Below are 21,945 nucleotides of genomic sequence, written 5' to 3'. Positions count from 1 at the left end.
TTCTCTTGTTGTTTTTATTTTTTACATTTTAAACTTTGTTCCCTCTGGAGTTTATTTTGGTATACTTTTTTCTTGAATAATTAACCCTTTGCGGTCGTATTAAATTTGGACATGGGTGTCGTACTGGTCGGAATTAATTTCCATTGAAAGAGCAGTGATACATAACATGCAAGATTATGAAGGATAAACAAGATTTGTGAACTGATACATGAATGGAGTTAAGATTCATACGGTTCCTTGCTGTGGTGGCTGAGAGCAGACATACGACCGGAATGGTAAAAAAGCTTTGGTGGCTGAGAGTAGACAAACGACCGCAAAGAGTTAATTTTCCTAAGACCACATCTGTTTCTCACTTACTTGAAAGATTGTCTGAATGAGAGATTTCTCTCATTTTCAAGGTTGGGAACAGATTCTCCTGAAGTCTTCATAGGGAGCACAGCCCTGCCAACACCTTGACTTCAGCCTAATGGAACTGATTTCAAACTTCTGGCTTCTAGGACTCAGAGTGCATTTCTGTTCTAAGCTACCAAGCTTGTGATAACATGTTACAACAGCCATAGGAAACTAATACATAAGTGATGTTGGACAGATTCATCAAAAGATGTCAAAATGAGCCCTGGCCAATGTGGCTCAGTTGGTTGGAGCATCGTCCCGTACACCAAAAGGTGGTAGGTTTGATTCCCAGTTGGGGAGTATACAGGAGTCAACAATCTGTTTCTCACATTGAGGTTTCTCTCCCTCTCCCTTCCTCTCTCTCAGATTAATAAAAACATATCCTCAGGTGACAGTTTTTAAAAAAAAGTCAAGATTAGTGGCCAAAACATTGAAAAGTAGAATATTTACAGTCTCAAAGTATCTCTCAAGATAACTTAATTACAAAAGAATTAGTAGCTTTACAGTAAAGAAACCAGAGATGCTGCCTTATCTGAATGATCAAAGACATGTTACCAGGAAGAAGTCATACTTGACATCATTACCTGACATGATGCACTGAGAAGGGCACATCACTTCCAAAGCCCAAGATCTTTCTAGGGACTTCCTGTTGCCCTTTTCAAAGACAGAGCTTATCAAGGGCAACCCATGTCCAGTACTGAAGAAGCCAAAATCCTAGGATGTGGAAATGGTGCAAGAATGTCAAGAATGTTTGTAAAAAAAATTACATTATGAGAACCAAAAAAAACTAATGCTGAACTTTGCTTGTTTGTAATAGCCACATTTATAAACTTTTGGAACATCTATAACTCAAAACTAATTAATGGCAGTTATTTATTATATACAGCCCATTTTATTCTCAAGACAACCCTAGCAAATATTCTCATATTCTTTGGGGGTAGAGGGGTGGGGAAAACAGGCTCAGCAAGGATAAGGTCACACACACACACAAAGTGGCAGAGAGGGCATCAAACTCAAGTATTGAGTCTATTTTCTTAACTTCTAGAACACACTACCTCTTGCTCAACATAGAAAACATCCCAATTGAAGACTCAGTCTTAAGCTCTAAGAATTTAAGGGAAAAGAGTTTTCACACAAGTCTTTCCACACTGGTTATATCCAAGTTTTAGTCTCCAGCATGAAGCTTCTGATGTCGAACAAGTGCTGAACTGTGCCTAAAGGATTTCTCGCATTCAGCACATTCATAAGGTCTTTCTCCTGTATGGATTCTGTAATGTTCACTAAGGTGTGCTTGCTTGCGGAAAGGTTTTTCACACTCACTACACTTAAAAAGTTTCTCTCCAGTGTGAGTTCTCACATGTTCAACAAGGGATGAGTTCTGAGTGAAGGCTTTACCACATTTATTACAAGTGTAGGGCTTCTCTCCTGAATGAATTCTCTGATGCTGCACAAGGCATGCACTCTGATTAAAGGCTTTCTCACATTCGTTACACTTATAAGGTTTATTCCCAGAATGACTTCTCTGATGACGACTAAGGCATATGCTCTGACTGAAGGCTTTGCCACATTCCTTACATTTATAAGGTTTCTCTCCAGTATGAATCCGCACGTGTTTAATAAGGGATGGACTCTGACAAAAGCCTTTGCCACATTCATTGCATTTATAGGGTTTCTCTCCAGTGTGAATTCTCTGATGCTGGACAAGGACTGCTTTTGTTTGAAAGGCTTTTTCACATTCATTACATTGATAAGGTTTCTCTCCCGTATGAGTCCTCAGATGTTGAGTAAGACTTGACTGTTTACAGAAACAAGTTCCACATTCACTGCATACATAGGACTTCTCTCCTGTGTGAGTCTTCTGATGCTGAGTAAGAGATGATCTCTGGGTAAAGAATTTTCCACATTCACTACACTTTGAAGGTTTCTTCTGCATGTTAAATCTCTGATGTTTCATTTGCAGTGGAATCTGACAAGAATTCATGCTGCTTGTAACACAACAGGGGTGTTTGTCCAATAGGTTCAGGTTTAAAAGAAACCTCTCAAATTCATGACAGTTAAAAGGTACTTTCTCAAAGATGATTATCGTTAGAGTAACACTGTTCTGGGAAAGGGCTGTGTATATGTGCGCGTGTGTTGTCCTCTCAACTATTCCTGCAGGATTTCCCCTCCTATTCCTTGTTCAGCATGCTTCAATTTCTCCAAAGATGAACCCCTGATGACCAGGCTCTCTGACTCTCCACATCTTTCTCAAGTCATTTAACACTGGTCTTCTCGCCAGGAAAAAAATGCACAAAGGAAAATGTCCTCTATGCGGAACAGGGACCTGCATGTGGAGTCTTGATTTTTAACCTCTTTTTAATAATAGAGAAAGATCACAATGACCTGGGGAAAAGATCAGAGGAGGTGACAGGGAGAAGGAGATTAAGTAGTGCCAGGTCCTGGGAAATCTATAAAATTCCCTATAGTGACTGATTCTGAAACATCCAAATACTAAAAACTGCTCTAGGTAATTTAGGTTCAAACAGTGATAAACAGTAGGAGAACATGAAAAAGAAATATACTAATCTTGGGTAAATTAACTGTTGGAGAAAATTACTGCCCACCTATAGTCTTTACTCCTCAAAAAAGAGGTGAAAAGTAATTGTATTTCCTTAGGTTGCCTATAAGCAGTATCTTGGCAGAGCAGTGACAAAGAGTTTCTCAAGATTTCAAAGGTGACCCCAGCTGTAACTTTCATTAGGTCCACTTAACCAATCCTCCCTTATTCACTCACCTGGACAGGTGTCTCTTTGGACCTCTCTTTCTTAAAACATTCAGCATCTATAGCTCTCCCCCTAGGTAAAACCAGGAAATTTCTAGGTTTGAACACTAGAGTCCTGCTTATTAAAAGAAAGTAAGATATGCCTGTTTTGTTTGCAGAAATGTAAGCTACAGATGGTCCTTAGGAAGAAGCTCCCATTGGATAGCAACTTCACAAAAGCATAATGGTCCAGGATCTGGCTCTCACCTTTGAAGCCAAGAAATGCTTCAGAATCTGATGTATACTAATAAAATTCTAAAGGACAGTGATGTAGAAAACAAAGTCACTTAACTAATTTACAATGAAAAATTTTTATGCTCATTGTCAGCTGGTTAACATTCTCTCCACTATAGGAAAACTGCACGGGAACCAAATCATTGTCATCAGAACACTCTTTGGGAAGCAGAGAAATAAAGAGACTGAAATACTTAGACAATCCTAATGGCATCAAACTTTGAATCCCTGGTGCCCTGAATAAAGGCAGACGGAATCCGAGAATGGAAATTTAGGTACCACACATCAAAGCAACCTTTTCCCAGAATGATGCTGGAGACACACATTCTTAGTCTGAGGCTCCTTTTTATTTTAGTTATCTAATTATGTTACACATAAACATATCCTCACTTAAAAATATTTAGATAGTATGGAAGTATACAGGATAAAATAGTAATTTTTATAACCATCGCTATCCCACCCAACCTAAGCAAACCCATTCCCTTCCCAGAGATTATCATGATTAAGTTTGGAGTATATTCTTTAAGTCTTTTTTCTACATATTTTCAATACACACATAGTATTTGATTCTCTAAACAAACAAAATCATTCTATAGGTGCTGCTATGCAATTTGCCCTTTTTTCACTAAAGAATGTGTCTTAGAGATCATTTCATGTTGGTACATACAGATCTACTGGGCTGAGAATGAACTGGTACACACTGGTATATATGCACAAAATGTTTATGGTCTGAGACTGATCTGATTGGGCAGTCCTGTACCATACTGGTTGTTATACATACTGACTATTTTGCCTGAACCTATTTCTCTGTCTGCTGTATAAACTTCCAGTATGGACACATAAAAATAAAAGTCAAGTGGTTTAAACTGCTAAACATAAAACCGAAACTCTAACCATATTTTTATTTCCTTTATTGTCTCAAAATAAAAAGGTGGTTTTTTTAATCATACAAAGAATGCATGCTCATTCTAGAAAAGTCAGTCTAAAACTGAAATTTTCCTTGAAATCCTACCACCCCGAGAAAATAGGTGCTTTCTGGTGAACTTTCCCCTAGGCATTTCTCAATGTGTACATATATTATATGTATGTATTAGACTAGACTGAATTCTTTAGAATATAGTCATGATCTAGTCACACATTTCCCATAATCTAAAAACCCAGTTCACCCAGTACTCTTCCTACTTGGTTTAACAGATACCCAGGCTCCACACTGCTTTCTGATGGTCAATAACAATGGCAGCTGTGATTACTTAGGCTTTTGTTCCAAATAAGGCAGGAGCCCATTGCATATTCTCCAAGGAAACAATCACCTTTCAATGGGTCTTCCAATAACTTACTATCAGTTTTCCCAGATCTGACCACTACATCATTAAGGCACTACACTTAGCAGTTCAGTGAGTGGTTTCAAGGTGTTCCACCAGATTACTGCAGAGGGAGGTAGCTAGTTTTGCTACAGTTTAAGGACATGTGATTAAAATAAAATAATTAGTGCAATGCCCGGCCTGCATGGCTCAGAAATTGAGCATCAACTTACGATCCAGGAGATTGTGGTTTGAGTCAACATCAGGGCATATGCCTGGGTTGCGGGCTGGATCACCAGCAGGGGGCGTGCAGAAGGCAGCCAATGAATGACTCTCTCATCATTGATGTTTCTATCTTCCCTTCCCTTCCTCTCTCTGAAATCAATAAAGATATATTTAAAAACAGAAAAATATTTTTTAAAAGATTAGTGCATTCTCTGATCTGTCCTATAACCCATTATGCCATAGCCTTCTTCCACAATAGGCCACTCTCACTCTGATTTCAATAAGATGGCTCCATTTCTGGGTGGTTCTGTGTTTTCAGTCTGAAGGGTCTCCCCTTCTAGTCTGAAGGGTGATCACTGGTGGACCCACTATAGGTCTGCCACCAAATAACAACCCATCCTGAGCTCTCTAGTTCGGTTTCACTTACCCAGAGAAGAGCTGCTAGGAACACAAGGGATACTGGTTTGTCTCCTGGGGACTCTTCTCTTGAAGGGCAGAATCTGAGGCACAGAGGGGGGAGAAAGAGCACCATAAGTTGTCAGCCTACTTCATACTCAGGATTCAGGGGAACCCAGGAATATCCCAGCCCTAACCAAATGGCTATTTTAAATCTGAATTAAAGAATATCATTGTCTATCATTAAGGACAAAAAGCGAGTGGGTAGACTTCAAGAGATGTGGCAATGCACAAGGGAAAAGGGCAGGTGCCCATAAGGACTAAGCATCCTGGGGAAAAAATTCTTCCACAGAAGATAAGGTTGGAGCCTGAAGCCCCTCTCTCCCCTCACCCCGCTCCAATCTAGTAGAGAAGCCACTGACTTCAAAAGTCAGACTACGGCCACAGTATTCCATTATTTTATTTGAAAGGTACAAACTGAGCAGCTATTATGTCAAGCAATGAGATCGCCTCTTTTGAAAATGGGCTTTGTTAACTGCAGGGAAACGCCCCAGAAGTTATTGTCCCACAACCAGAGGTGGAGGGATCTCAGGAAAATAAGACTGCCTTTTTGTGAAGCAGAAACTCCCAAAAGGACAAAGGGAGTCTGTTGGAAGATAAGGATCCCTCTTAAGAAGAAAGGTTTTAAGAACCCCTCTGAATAGAAAAGAACACTGTATTAAAAGGCATGGACCTGGTTTCCAGGCTAATCAGCCCAATCCAATGAGCACCTCTTGACACTGAACAAACTATTTTCAAACTCCTAGTCAAAATTTAATATTCAGGTCAAATGTGAGCCACCACACCTCTTCCTTGTGGGAAAATGTTCACGTTTCAATACACTTCCTCCTCAACGTTCTGAAAGAATTTCACGTCTCTACTGTAGCACTTGCCACTCTGTTTTAATACTGTACCCTGATTACTTCTGTCTTCCTCCACTCAACGTGAAGCCAAAAGTAGCCTGGGCGCTGGAGATAGCGCCCTCTGGGTCTGAATCCCTGCTCCACCATTCATTAGCTAAGTAACCTTTCTGTGCTCCGGTTTTCAACCGTTAAATGGAAATAATTACTTCATATGGTTGTGAGGACGCATAAGTGAGTAGAGTAATACGGCAGGTAAGCATTCAGTAACCACTACCTGCTGTTAAAGCATTATGGAGTCTGTCTTCATTCAGTACCTCTTCCGCTGCTTTAAAAGAACAAGAACTTTAATGAAAGAACGGCGGTAACTCACATGCTGTACTCATTCAACATGCACAACTTTGTGAAGCGGCAAAGCAAGGAACAGCATTCGCTTCTGCAGGTCAGAAAATGTAGTGCCCAGAAGTTCGCTCGCTCGCTCGCGTTCACATGAACAGGACCCCGGTCTCCCGACTCCCACATCAGGGCTCTCGAACAGCCTCTCCCTTCCCTCTCCAGGCGGAGCTGGCCCCGTCCCTGGGCATCCGCTCCAAAGGGCCCTGCTAGCCCCGAAGGAAGAGGCGCTGCGGCCCACGGGCCCCGGGTCCGAGAGAAGCGTCGGGACGGAACAGCTGCAGCGGCGCCAGGCAGAGCCGGCCCAGCGGCGGTTCCCGGCGGCTCCGCCCACGCGCACCTCAGGACTGCAGGCAGCATCTGGGCGTGGCCGAGCAAGTTCCGGACGCTCCGGCTGGCGTGACGTCAGCAGGCTGCGCCGCAGTCAATAACCACTGCCGTGTCCTCTCTAGGAAGGCGGGAGCGGCTTCACCTCGGTGTTTCCTCCGGGTCCAGAGCCTGGAGTTGCTGTGTCCCCGCCCAGGGGACGGGCTCCATAAAGTCCGCAAACCCATCGCAACAGGCCCCTTTCCGAAATAGGGAAGCTGAACAAAAGGGAGAGTGGGGGCCGACCACAAGGAGCTCTTACTACCGGTTAATTCATCCTGCAACACATTTATCTACCTAAAATCTCTTTTCAAGGCCTGTCGTTTGGAGGTCTTCTCGAGGCTTTCACAAGATAGCTTCAACCTTCCTTACATTCTCCCCGGCCACAAAATTGGCCTCCTCACAGGAATTTCAAACACCCTACTGCTTGGGGTCTTTGTTCAGCAATCGGCCAAAAGAACAAGAGCTCTGCTTTAGGCTTAAGTCCCAGATTCTCACGGTGTGAACTTGGGCAAATTACCTCACCTGTGTGTCTCCTCACAAAACAGATAGTAATGGTACCAAACTTCATAGCATTGCTGTGAGGATTAAATGCGCTTAATTCCTGTACATTACCAAGTTCTGGTGCTTAAAAAAAATGTTCAGTAAATGTTTGTCCCTATCGTGTTCCTCAAATCCCAGCTCCAGCCAGTCCCCACTATTGTGCATTGACTTCCGTGACCTTTCCAGCACTCCTTAGCGCCCGTCCCCCTTTGGCAAAACTCCAGATCTTTGTGGTCTACATTCAGGAAATATTTGCACATAAAGGCTCATCCTAACAGGTGTATTCCAAGGATAAAGGCATGGGCAGCAGGCCAGGTCTCCGATCCATTTCCAAGCATTCCTGCCAATCTGCAAGCTCAGGAAAAGAGGGCTGTCTGCTTAGTATCATATCCCTGTTGTGCAGTAGCCTGCACTGAATAGACCCTGGAATAAATGAATGAAACGCAGCAGAGGAGTTACCTGCTCAATTTCCTTGATGGGCTATTTTCCAAAATGGAGTCCTTAATTTAGGAGCTGAAAACTGCTGTGCAGACAGATGCCACAGACTGAGACCATCACTAAGCATCTTCATCTAAAAGAGCACCCGTTTTACAACTGTTAGCTGACATGCCAGGGAACAATGTTGAGCTTGCCTTTTTTACCAGTGTCAGTCTCAGCACTTCTTTGAAACCAGATAGCAAGTTCTTCCCTCCAGTCCCAATATCTCACAGGCCAGAGTGCCTAGGCCTATTCATTTTTTTTTCTGTTAGGACTCAAAGAATTTCTAAATCAGAAGGCTCTTTGATGTGGAAACTAACCTTGGCGGGGAGGGGACCCTAGGCAAAGCAGGTTACTAGAAGAATACGACTTAAACAGCACTTTGGGCTGAGCTTCTCACTGAAAGGTGGAAAATGAATGTGAGAGATGGGCACCAAACTCATTCAACAAAACTAAAGCATACTGTGACCAGCAGCTGAAGGGGAGTAAAACTGAAACTACCTGGGATGAAGGATAGATTTCTGCATTGTATAGGAAGAAAGGCAGGGTCATAATTCAAAGTCAATTTATTTCTAACCCTCACTTACATGCAGGATAGTCTGATTCTGAGGTCCAAAAAGGTTCTTGATCTAAAGTGAGCTCCCCCTATCCTCAGGAATAGGGCAAAGTTGGAGCCTTAAGTGATCAATATACTTTTGTCTTATAATAGACACAAGTAATAAGACATTGTGGAGCAGAGGTACAACCAATAGAGAAATCTGAAGGAAAACACCAGAGTTTCAATTTCACTTAACACTTACTGTGTGACTTTGGAAGTCCAACCACCTGTTTTCCCTGTTTTGAGGATCTGATGAGGCCTCATCTCCTTCTGAAGATTTCAACACACTGTGAATAAGCAATGATGTTCCAGTTCTTTATCATACCAGAGGCTAGGGAAAGCCATGAGCTCAGGAAGCGCTCCCATGTTAGGAATACTAAGCTCAACTGCTTTTCTGCCAGGCCAGCATCACTGTGCAGCTCCTGCTTGCTTCATGGATATTCCAGTTGACATACCTATGCTTCTACATTGACATTCATTTCCCTCTTCCTATGACCCTGACATCAACATATCTGAAAGAATTTTGTTAAATTGTGGTAGGATATTTAAATGCCTAATTTGTAGCAAAACACAAATTTTGTTACAAAATATTTCTTCTTATGGGGCCCTCTGCTTAATACAACCATACACTCTGTATCTTGGAGAAAGATGCAGAATTATTGATCCTTGCAAAAAACTCATGGACACACTCATGTACTCACCATACCTTCTTTCTACTGATAACCATGGGCCTACGTCACATGTTGGCATGGAGAAATGTCTGACTCAATATTTTAGTTAAGGTCAAAGATGAATAAATACCACATGGCCCCTGGCCTCAAGGAGCTGATAGTTTAGTGGGAACAGAAATATTTGTAAACAAGCTATTACAGTGTATGTAACATGAAAATAAAATGATATAAAATACAGAAATAATTAAAAATAGGTGAAGTCAGAGACAGCTTAAGGGGATGTTGCCTGAGCCCATTCGTAACTGACAAACGGGAGCTTTTCAGACAAGCAGAGCAGGGAAGGCTTTTGAGGCAATAGGAACAGCGTGTGCAAAAGTTCCAAAGTAGAGTCCAGTGGTGATGTAGAATCACAGGAATATGCACTATGGGGCAGAATAGAGCTGAGAATGGCGATTTAGGCATGGGCCAGATAAGGGGCCTCTGAAAGGGGCTGAAACTTTATTCTGAGAGAGAACAGGGTTTCCACAGCTGTTCGACAAAGACCATCCGTAAGAAATGATGGCCTAGTGGGACAAGAAACTTACAGACCAGGAAAATAGAAAAACAGTTTAGGAAATAAACTGGGGAGCTAGACTAAAGTAATAGCAGTGAAGATGGCTTCCAGATTTAGGAGATGTCAACAGGATACAGTGATTGATTGGATATGAAGACTCAAGAACAGGAAAGATTGTGGAAGAGGGTAATTCCTAAGTTTGGGGTCAAGCTGCAGTGGCTGTCCATATAGTGGGCTGGCAACTGAGAGAAAATTAGGAACAAATATTTGCAAATATGAGAATATGGAATGAAGACAGTGGAAAGATGGTGTTTCTTTCCTTCCTGTTCCACCAGGAAGTGAAAATGGTACCAGACTCTCAAATCCTGAGGATTAAAAACTGAAGAGTTGTGCCCATTCCATTTTAGAAAATCTCTCCAGCAAGTATTTAAGACATTTTCTACCCTTGTTTTACCATTTCATCCTCAAGAAAACTCTTTATCCTTTCTAAGCTCCAGTCAAGACTCCAAATATAGGTGTATAAATATTATGCTAAATACTTATACATCAGGAATTTCCTAAAGTTTCTGGTGGGCAAAGATTGATTGAAGTACACTAATCTAACAAATATTTACTGGACATTTACTATGTGCCAGCTATGAACTCTTCATTTGCAAAGTATAAATACATTGACATTTGCTTTCTATAAACTGTTTTTATGAGCATAAAATATAGTTTAAATAGGGGTTTTTTGCCCATAAGGAATTCATTTACTCAGTTATAAATTGCCCTGTGCCAGGTTTTAAGAACATATCTTCACAACTGAAGAGAGAAAAGTGTATGTGATATTTCTTTCACATTCCCATTAATGGTAATTAATGGCTCAAAGCAAGGCTTACAAGACAGTTGCTCCTGAAAAAAGTCAATGCTGAGTTCCAAATAATCAACCATTGCAGAATCAGCTTTGCTTCCATTTTTAGTGGCCATATTTTAAAAATTGTATTAAGCTTCAGAGCATAGAAATGAATTCCTGTCAAAGGCTATCCTCAATCTTTCAGACCTGAATCTCTGGGTAACAGTTAAGAACATGAAAGGGAGGAAAGAGTAAAACATGCCCTTTCTCTCAGAATAAAATACCATCAGTCAGTGGCAACCCATGATCTCTTTATTTTCAGGGATTTGAAAAACAGGTAATCCTCTCTAGAACACTTTCCAAATTCAGCAAATGAGAAATGTCTCCCTAGATACTCCTATTCTGCAGATAAGGGCAAATATGCAGGAATAAGATAGGCCCAATAAAAAGAGAAACACCTGAGATCCAACAAATCTGTTACCACCACCAGTTACATAAAACCTAGCCCTCCTGGCTACAGTGATCAATAATCTCATAAGGTCTGGTGCAGCAGCCCCCAACTTCAGTCAATCTAAAAGGCTGTCTTCCTTCTTCACTAATGCTTTCTCCTCCCTAAAGGCAAATAATAAGAGTCCCCTTTTGTTTGGATACTTAATCTTAATGGGTTCCTCTCCCCTAGTCCCTGTAAACCAGTGACCCAACCAAATTTACAAGAGACAGGTATACACCTCAGTCCAGGGCAGGGGTATACTGATGGTTTGCTCAGTCACATGCAGGGTTCCTGCTCTATGGCCTCTTATGACCACCAGTAAAGCACAGGCCATTTCCATCACAGGAACACCACAATTCCTCTGGGACAGAGGTTGGGCATTCCTTTCCATAGCCTTCTAAGCAAATACAACTCCCTTCCCATAAACTGGCATCATTCAAGAAAATTCTCTCTTGTCCTCATCTTTCTTTGTACAGCTTAAAAGGATCAGGAAAGATCTCCCTCATCCTCACAGAAGTTTTCTTTGCCAAGATATATGTAGAGGTCAGCCCAGTTCTTGCCAAATATTTCCTTATTATTAAATAAATATGGATTATCTCTCACTTGTTTCTGTCTCCCTTTTATGGGAGCACTTCCACAAGTTGAGTACTCTCCCCTGCAAGACCATGGTTAGAGCTGCCTCAGACATCTGAAGGCTATTTACCACTACCTCACAACTGCTGTCACTTTCACAATGAGTGTTTGCAAAAGCACCTCAGCCAACTGGTCAATGAACGTACATGACAATTTGGGAAGGTAGGGCAGGAGTATAATAAGGAAACATAAGTACTAACTTAACAAGTGGTACCTCAAGGTACAAGTCACATAAGGAGAGAGGAATGACAGGTAGCAAGAATTTATCTCAAAAGCAGGAACTTCCCTTCTACCCAGTTCTCTCAGAGGCCCACCTGGAGTAGGTTCTGCGTTCTCCAAGCCCTCACATATATCTCTGGAAATACTCTTCTGAGTGCAGTATTTAAGGCTCCTTCATCCTTCCCTCCAGGAACTCTACCTGCCCCTCTCTCCTCAGCCAGATTCCTAGCCACTATTTCTTGAGAAATTGCCATAACCTAATGAATGCCAGGTTCAGACACCACTGTGAAGTTTCTGATGTCTGAAAAGGACTGAACTATGTCTGAAGAATTTTCCACATTCAATGCATTCATAAGGCTTCTCACCAGTATGAATCCTATAATGTTCACTAAGATGTGCATACTTGCGGAAGGTTTTCTCACATTCACTACACTTATAAAGCTTCTCACCAGTGTGCGTTCTATGATGTTCAGTAAGAGATGAGCTATGAGCAAAGGCTTTCCCACATTCTTTACATTTATAGGGCTTCTCTCCAGTATGAATTCTCATATGCTGAGTAAGACAGGTATTCTGATTGAAGCCCTTCCCACATTCATTGCATTTATATGGTTTTTCTCCCGTGTGACTTCTCTGATGCCGAATAAGGCAAATGCTCTGAATGAAGGCTTTACCACATTCATTGCATTTGTAGGGTCTCTCCCCTGTGTGAATTCTCTGATGTTTAGTGAGTGGAGTACTCTGAGTAAAAGCTTTGCCACATTCCTTACATTTATATGGTTTCTCTCCGGTATGAATTCGCAGGTGTTTAATAAGGGATGGACTCTGACAAAAAGCTTTGCCACATTCCTTACATTTATAGGGTTTCTCTCCAGTATGAATTCTCTTATGCTGAGAGAGGTTTGCCTTTGTTTGGAAAGTTTTCCCACATTCATCACATTTATGGGGTTTTTCCCCTGTGTGAATTCTCTGATGCTGTGTAAGATTTGAATGTTTGCGAAAAGAAGAGCCACATTCATTGCATAAATAAGGTTTCTCACCAGTGTGAATTCTCTGATGATGAATGAGGTGTGTGTTCTGATTGAATGCCTTCTCACACCTATTACATTTATAAGGTTTCTCTCCAGTGTGAATTCTCTGATGTTCAGTGAGATGTGAATGATTGCGGAAGGAATTCCCACATTCACTACATTTATAAGGTTTCTCTCCAGTGTGGATTCTCTGATGCTGAGTAAGAAATGATCGACATCGAAATGTTTTCCCACATTGCTCACATCTGTATGGTTTCACTCCAGTGTGAATTCTTTGATGCTGAACAAGGAATGAACTACGACTGAAGGCTTTCCCACATTCTTCACATGTATAGGGTCTCTCTCCAGTATGAGTTCTCTGATGTTGGATAAGGGATGAGCTCTGAGTAAACATTTTCCCACATTCGTTACATTTCCAAGACTTTTTCCGTGTGGAGAGGGTTGAACATTTACTTTGGTCTGAAACCTCATTGGTGTTTATGCTACTTGTCTCCCACTGATGTAGACTCTCTTCTGTAGAAACCCTGATATGAGTAACAAGGCTTGAGGTCAAAAGCAACCTTTTCTCAAAATTATATTCTTGGCTAATCATTTCAGGAGGTGCTTCCTTGTGGATGAAAGTTACTCCCCCAAAACCTCCTTCCTGGAAAAAGCATGGACTAGGAACCTCTCCGGGAGAGTTTTCCTTCATGCTCTCACATGCATATTTTTCTTCACATGTAGAGTCCTGGGATTCATCCTCTTGGAGTCTCTTTCCTACTGTCCCTGGTGAATCAATTTCAGAGACATTCTGCTTTGGAGCAGGCTTGTTCATCCAACCTGAAAGAAACCATCAGAATGAATATTTCTTATGTAAGGCAAAGTGGAGAACCCTGAAGTTCTGAGACCTAACTTTGCAGGTCTCAGTAAGGACCAATAAAAGCAAGTGGGTCAAATAATTCAAAGTTGCAAGTGGTGAAAGAGATCTGCATCAGGATAAGGTAATCACCATTAATGAGGAATCCCATGGAAAGGGCAGCTACAGACACCCAGAATGAGAGAACCACAGACAATGGAGATAAGGGGAAAATAATAAACAACAAGCTAATGATTAGGACAAGATGTTTTATATTCAAAGAATGGAGAATAGTGGGAGAATGTATAAGGGCATATGATGGAACTGAGAGTGATAAAATGAGTATGGAGGAAAAGTTGGCCCCAAGAGATACTCACCCAAACTCACCCCCAACATCCATAAAAGAGAGGGTAGTTTGAGCTTCATTTGGTTTCTCTTGTAAAATTTCCAAAGCCCTGCTTTTCCCCCAACTGGCTGTCCCTTGCTCACTCACCTGGACAAATCTCTCTTCCAATCTCTCTCTCTTCGGCTCCTTGCATATTCCAGATCCACAAATCTTCCCTTTGCTTTAATTGTAAAATACTTCAAGGTTGGAAAACTGGGAGCCCTGCTCACAGGGGGAAAAAACGTGGAGGATGGAATATAACTATCCTAATAAAAAGAAAAATGAGAAAGAGCTTTGCCTAGGGAAACTAATGACTCACACAAACTCCATTTGTCAGTTCTCTAAGAAGTGATAGCTAGACAGAATGACATATGAACAAACTCTCAAGTGCTTGATGAAAAATCCAGAATGTTATTTATAATGATAATTAAGTGGATAGGAATATTCATGTCAATTAGTACACTCTGTCCATTATACAGTAATCTTTATGAAAAGTCAATTAATAAAGTCAAAAGATGCAATGGGAAAATGGCCTCACAACAAGGCTAATTTAAGTCAGACCCACCCACCTCCATTATATGCCAAGGAGCTAGATAGTAGTTAGGGAACTCTATTTGATACAACCTAGAGATACACTGACTGTTCTTTCCTCTAAATGTCACATCAAACAGTTTTTCTTCAGGTATACCTTAACATAAAATGAAGGCTGAAGTTTAAAATACTTTGTAAAATAATTTCTTATTTACAAAATAGTTGCAAAAATAGTTCAAAGTTTCTGGTGTTTGGAATGTCAAAATTATAAAAGTTTATCCAAAAATGTCTCTTCATATAACATTGACATGATAAGTAGAATTGGCAGTGTTATTTCAAGGAAGACAGGGATGGTTTCAGAGGCATGAAAGAATAGGCTGTGCCTGCTGAAGTATGTAATAAGGATGGTCCTGTGGACTTCTCATGAAGGCCTACACTTCTGTGTTGAGTTTTAAAAGTTTAAGAAGATCCTATCTGGGATTTCCTGTTCCTCTTCCACAGTAAGGACGTAAAAGGGACCCACCACACAATCCTACAGAGACTCATGAAGTAGAGTGGGGTTTGGGTATCATCAGAGGTGGACAGTGGAGAAAAGGTCAGACATGACCCTGACTTCCCAGAGCTTACATCACAGCTGGACAAAGACATTAAACCAGTACTTACAAATATGGCAATTACAAAAGTGGATATATGGGGTGCTATGGAATATAGAGCAGAGAGTACCTAACCTAGTCTGGAAGGAAAAAAAAGCCTCTCTGAAGAAGAGATAAATAGAAATTACACACATGAGGAAAAAGAATATGTAAGAGAGATGAAACAGAATTTACAAAAAGAATCAAGGGCAGTACTTTGGAAAAATTAAAAAGACCCAGTAACTCAAAGTATTAAGCACCAGAAATAAGACAGGAACCCCAAGTCAAGCAAAGGCCAGACCAAATACAACCCTGCAAACCATTTTAAGGCATTTACCAAAAAGTGAGTAGAAAGACATAAAGGGGACTTGAAAAGGTTTGAAAAAGATGTAACATTATTGGCTCCTCTGTTTAAAAAAACACATTAGAATTTTATCTGTCCCTAACACAGAGAAAAAAAAAATAAGGGGTGGAAGGTAGCAGAGGCAAGATGAAGACTGGAAGACCCCTTGGGAAGTTGTTTCAGCAGTCCGGTAAGGGATTAGACTGCCTAAGAAAGAGACACAGGATTGGATGAATATTGGGAGGAAGGGTGAAGGGAAAGCGATAAGTCAAAGATAATTTGCTGGGTTTTGGTGTGTGATGACAGCAATCTTTAGTGACAGTGGAAATACTGGTTTGGGGAAAAAGAAGACACATTTAGTTTGAAGTATCCAATAGAAAGTAGGCATACATATCTGGAATAGAGGAGGGAGGTATTTATTTAGAGTTTTTGTCATAAACAGAGCAACTGAAATTCTGGAGAACAGATAAAATCATCAAAGGAGTGTGGCTAGGAAAACCTCAACAGTGAGTTTACATATTTAAAAGGAAGTTTAACTCTAGCTTTTGATTTCTAATCCCCTAAGAGAAATAAATAAAATAATTTAATATAATTGGCATTTATAATATTAAAAAATTGGTTACTCATAAGTTGTTAAAAACACCTAGTGAGAGTCCTACCTCATATCATATACTCAAATAAATCTAAACTTTTGATTAAAAGGTTAACTATAAAAAAAATTAAACAGCAAAATAAAATATTGACAAATGATTGTTTTAGGGTTATGGTAGCCTTTTCTAATCCTTATGCAAAAAAGCACAAACCACAAAGACAAACTGGATAAATCTGGCCACAGAAAAACAAGTTTCTACCCAAAATGCAAATAAAATTAAGACAATTCAGAAAAAGTACTTTGATTTACCTAATAGATTAAAGACTAATGAAAGGAAAAGATGAAAGGATAGAAAAATGGTAAGTACAATAAATACACCAATATTACAAAAGGCCAATAAACACATCAAAACAAAGTTCCATTTCAGTGAAAGAAATGGAAACTGAGCCTGAAGAGTCAATTTTTGTATCAAATTGGATTTTTTAATGCTAAAACTCAAAACCGGCAAAAGTGCAGAGAAAGGGAGCTTTTCATACATCACCAGTGGGAATGTAAACTGGTACCATCTTTCTAGAGGTAATCTAGCAATATGTATCAGATCTTAAAGTTGTAGGTTTATTTCCAGTTGGGACACATTGAACACCACTTTGTGGGTATCGGAACTAAGACAAGAATACTCGTTATGTGTATATAGCACTTGCAATGTATCGGAGAGGATCCTCAAAGTCATCAGGATATGTTCTAAAAATACCCATATTGTTTGACCTAGTAATTCCACTACTAGAACTTTCTCACAGAGAAGTAACTTCTCAGAAAGGAAAAAACTGAATCCTTTCATTAACTGTTAAAGAACAAAAATCCCCTGCAATGTTGTAAGAAACACAATTTTCTAATGATGGACACTGAGGCTTAGCAAATTATGGTACTTCCACTTGGTAGAAATTATAGAGACATTAAGATTAAAATAAAAAAATAAAAATGTGACCATTTGGAAAAATACTTATACTAAATGTAAATAGGAAAAATACAGGATAATAAAATTTCAAGTAAAACATATCATATATGTTAAAATACGCATATGAATAAGAACAAGATGGAACATTAATTTTCAATCACTATACGGTGAATTATGATTTTCTCCTCTAGTTCTCAAATTTCTCCTATTATCTACATTTGGCCTTACTTTTAAAAAACTAATTTAAATCTCTAACAACATTTATCACATTATTAACCGATTGTCTCTGTAATGAGAAAAAAAGTGAAAAAATATAATCAGAAAGGAACAGAGATTTATGTACTAACATCACACTCTTACTATAATTGTAAAAAAACAACAGGCAAATAAACATTGATGGCATATAAATATGATAGATTTTGAAACTCTTAAAAATCATATTCTCAAAAAATATTAATGAGAAAATACAATATATTAAAACAGGATATAAACATTAAAACAAAAAATAGGTACACATATACATATACCAGCTTTAGTAAGCATTTAATAAAAAGAAATTATTAATACACGGATATTTACAAAACACACACACACACAAAGGAAAGAAAACCCACCAAAATGTTAAAACACTGATCTCTAGGACTTTAATAGGTTACTTTACTTTGTCCTTTACACTCTCCTATATGTTTCACTTTCCCTACAATAAATATGCATTACTTTTATAGTCAGAGAATTAGTAATTTTGAAAATGACTGATCTTACTCATGGGTTTCAATACCCCCTCCCCCCCAAAAAAACATGAACAAAACCAAAAGCCAGATCCAATGGATATGGTATTGACCTCCCATTCAGAATAAGATTAAAGTGGATTGGGCTGGAAGTCAGGAAACTTTGCTCTGTGACTGTCCATGTGAGTGGGCCTACATGACAGGCTATTTAACTGAAAAAGATCACAAATTAGATAGTATACAATAAGTCCTTCCAGCTCTACCATTCTGTGACTCCTTGACTAAATGAGTTAATTTATGTAAAACATTTATAAAGATCTGCCACAGGGTAGACACTCAACAGGAGTTAAGAGTTATGTTTGATCCTAAAACCTGTGGAGAAGAAAAGACATCTGGGTGACAGCCATTTCCTTTCAACTGTGGATCATCTGAGCTGTCAGCAGTTTGTTTATGTCAAACTGCAAACTTTTTCTGTAAAGAGGTATAAAGTAAGTATTTTAGTCTTCATGGGCTAAACGGGCTATATGATCTGTCACTATTCAACTTTGCCTTTATAGTCTGAAAACATAACTAGACAATATATAAACAAATAAGCTTAGCTGTTTCAATAAAACATTTTTACAAAAACAGATAGTACAAAAACATGGACCATACACTGCTGACTCCCTGGTTTGTAAGTTCCCGAGAAAGGAATGTACAGGTGTTTCCACAAATGCTTAGTGTGGAATAATCTGTTAGTGATTTTAAGTTGCTAAAGGGCTCTGTCTGAATCCAGACTTGGGGTGAGATAGGTATTAGACTGAAAGGTAAGAGGAAGGAAGCTTTTAATAGTTTCATCCTGTTAGAAGTAATTGGGAGCTGGCTTCCTCCTCTACCTTGTAAGCTTTCTCCCATCAGCCACCTCTTTAGCCCCTCAATAATTAGTTGAAGGGTTCTGGGCAAGTCGCATGGGGTTTTTCAAGAATTTGAAACCACAATTCTTTCAATAAGAGCACACTTAAATGTACTCTTCTCTGAAGCCTTTCTTGGACTTGTCAGTTGGCCAAAGTAACATACTCACCCAGGCTGCAGCTGCACAATAGATCTATCTCTTCTGCAGCTTTGGGTCACTTACTAGCAATGCATCCTTGGACAAGTTATCTATTCTCTGTATCTCAATTTCCTCGGTAAAATCTACAGATAATACATTGTTGAGAAGGTTAAATAAATTAGCACAAGCACTTCAAATAGTGCCTGTTAAGTGCTAAATGAATTTAGTCACAAAAATCTGCATGTACATGTATATATAACGTCTTCTCATTTGGCACGCTCCAATGTCTCTCATTCCGTAGCCCCGCCCCTGAGCTCTACCTAACATTTGGCAAGAAACAGTGAAATGTTGATGGAAAACATTGACGTCTGCTTATGTTCTGCAACACAGAAGCTGTCAACTGAGTCTTACAAAGAAAGGAGGGCAAGGATTACTAGACAGTCCGACTTTAGAGATCAACAGCCTCTGTATCCCCGGGAATAATATAACATGGGTCTCGACACTCTCCACCTCGTGCGCTTAGCAATATTTGCCGTCTCCTATTACGACGGTCCCTACAAAGTTTCTGAGCTGCAGGACTGATTGGGGGAAGTAGGTGGTATCCAGACCCAGACCCTGGATTTTGTTTTCGATCACTTATCTATCACTCAATCATCAGTTCATTCACTGCATCTTCTTGGGCATCTCCTCTGGGCCAGGTCGGGAGCTGGGCCTGCTGAGAACACTGCTGAGGCCGCCGGCAGTTCCGGGCCACGCGCGCAGCCAGCATTCCCGGGGAGAACGGGGCGGGGCAGGCTTCCTATATAGGCCACCAGCCCGCCACCCCCGAATTGCTGCGGAGCCGCTTCTCTCCCTTCCCTGGGTCCCCGCCCGCTCACCGTGGCCCGAGAGCTCCCCTCGGAGCGGCGACCGCTGTCCCAGAGGTACCCGAAATCCCTGGGAGCAGACGACCCCGCCACGACCGGAAGAGCAGTGGCGCAGCAGGAAGTGCGTCACCAGGGTCGCCGCGAACCCCCCCCCCACGCGTCTCTCGGCTGCTTCCCTAGGAAGCAGGAGGAGCATCTCGATGGGGCCCTCAAAGACGCGGGTTCAGGCCTGGCTTCCCTCCTACCCAGCGTGTTCCTGATATCCCATTAAATACTACGTTGTCCCAGAGCACAGGAAACTGTAGATGGGGGGTTAGGGTTGGAAAGAGTGCCAGGCAGGAGTCAGGACGGACCGTCTTGCTAAAATCCCTGGCGAAGAACCTTGAACGGCCCACTATTCAGTTAGCATATGGACGAGTTTCCCAGTCTAGGCCCCCACACTGGAGTGCGACCTGAAGGGGCGGTAAACAGCGTTCGCCATCTCCAGCCCCCACAGCTGTCTGGTGCAGGGGCCATCCGCCTGCACCCCCTCCGGTCCAGGCCCAGCCAGAGTTTGACTTCCTGAGGTCCCCTCGCAGCTCCTGGCCGGGGTCACAGAACCTCCCGGCCCCTGGACTCTATCATAAGCAGACTCTACCTTCCAGGGCCCGAGTTGTGACTTCACATCTTCCTTTCCTGACCTGTTTCCTGCCCCCTCATCAGCCAAAGCTTCTGCTTGTTACTCTCTACGCCTCGGGTAAGCTCGTGCGCCTTCCAGCGGGGTGACGGGATCCAGCCCAGCTCCAGGGGAAGAGCTCTGCTAGACCGAGGCTTTGTTGACGTCAGTCTCTGCCCTGTCCCGCCCCAGCGCCACCAGGGGCAGGACGGACTAGCTGCTCACAAGCTGCTCCCGTTGTCACCTAAGACACCTGCGCATAAGGCCCTCAGCAGGAACTGTGCCCCAGGGTCAGCTGTGAAAGTAAAAATGTTTTCCCAACCAAGTAAGGCTTCGTTTTCTTTAATCCATTCCTACCCTGTCCTCCAGCAGAAATATGCAGGTCTGTGCAAGGAGGCAGCTTTTTAATGGTTACTAAGCGATTTCAAATCAACTCCATCCCAGCCTTGCACCTGGGTGGAGGCAGGGAGGGGAGGACTGGTACTCTAAAGGGTCAGGGATTTGTCCCGGGTTGTCGGTGAGGGGCAGGGCCAGCCTAGAATGCCCTTCCCCACCACCAAGTCTGAGACAATAATCTTATCCCAAAAGATGGCCTGGTTTGTGCCCCGCACACCCAAGGCCCGAGACAGCAGCGGGGAGGGCCAGGGCCTCCGGGTCTCGAAAGGCGCCCTAGAGTGGTCGGACGTCCTGTCCATCCTCCACTCCACACGCCCGCCCTCGATCCCTTCCCCATCCCCACTCTCTATACTTCCCCACCCTGCTGCAGCCGCCTCCTTCCCCTGCTGACCTCAGGCCGCAGCCTCTCCTTCCCTTTCCCTCCCAAGGCGGGGCTACAGCATCACGCTCCCTAACCACCTCCCCGCCCATCACCTCCCCCCAGCAGCTCTCTCCACCTCCACCTCCACCTCCACCTCCACCTCCACCTCCACCTCCACCTCCACCCCCAGCACGCCCCTGCCTCGGGACCTTCCCCCTTCCTCGCCCCCCACCCTCTGCCCTGCGATCCCCATCTCTGCCCCGCCCCCAGCTCACCAAACGAGAGAAGGCGGGCGCAGGGAACCGGCCGCCCCGGCTGCGGGCTAGCTGAGCACCCAGACAGCGGGCGGTGTCTTCCCCTCGGGGGTCCTCCCGCTCAGTTCCTCCCGCTGAACCCAGGAGGAACGAGGCGGAGCGGGGCCAAGACCCAGCTCGGTCCTTACTCCAAGATGAATTTCAAATCTATGTCAAAGGCCTAGACTAGTCAAAGGGCTACACCATGGGAGCATGTATACTCTTGAAGAGGGGAGTCTTTGATTTGACATTAAACTGTAAATATCCAAATAGCAAAAAATTAAGACTAACT

The 21,945-nt window shown here is 42.0% G+C and overlaps 1 protein-coding gene across 4 annotated transcripts; it reads right to left on the bottom strand.

Annotated features, from left to right (window-relative positions):
* Positions 1-8,578: 8,578 nt before the first annotated feature.
* Positions 8,579-20,308, bottom strand: ZNF502 (zinc finger protein 502). Of its 4 annotated transcripts, none has more exons than XM_081160811.1 (3): positions 19,961-20,056; positions 14,380-14,537; positions 8,579-13,870 (listed from the first exon to the last, which is right to left on the bottom strand). In XM_081160811.1, the coding sequence occupies exons 2-3, from the start codon at positions 14,423-14,425 to the stop codon at positions 12,297-12,299; spliced, it is 1,620 nt and encodes a 539-aa protein (XP_081016937.1). In that variant the 5' UTR covers positions 14,426-14,537; positions 19,961-20,056; the 3' UTR covers positions 8,579-12,296. The 4 variants fall into 4 exon arrangements, with proteins under 4 accessions (XP_081016937.1, XP_081016939.1, XP_081016938.1 ...); XM_081160813.1 differs by having other exon boundaries at positions 14,380-14,493; positions 19,961-20,048; XM_081160812.1 differs by having other exon boundaries at positions 14,380-19,225; positions 19,961-20,033.
* Between the last annotated feature and the right edge of the window lie 1,637 nt (positions 20,309-21,945).

This window comes from Miniopterus schreibersii (genome assembly GCF_964146895.1).
Source record: "Miniopterus schreibersii genome assembly, chromosome: 15".
Classification (NCBI taxonomy): domain Eukaryota; kingdom Metazoa; phylum Chordata; class Mammalia; order Chiroptera; family Miniopteridae; genus Miniopterus; species Miniopterus schreibersii.
Note: the sequence above shows the minus strand (reverse complement) of the source record. Positions and strands in the feature narration are given on the sequence as shown.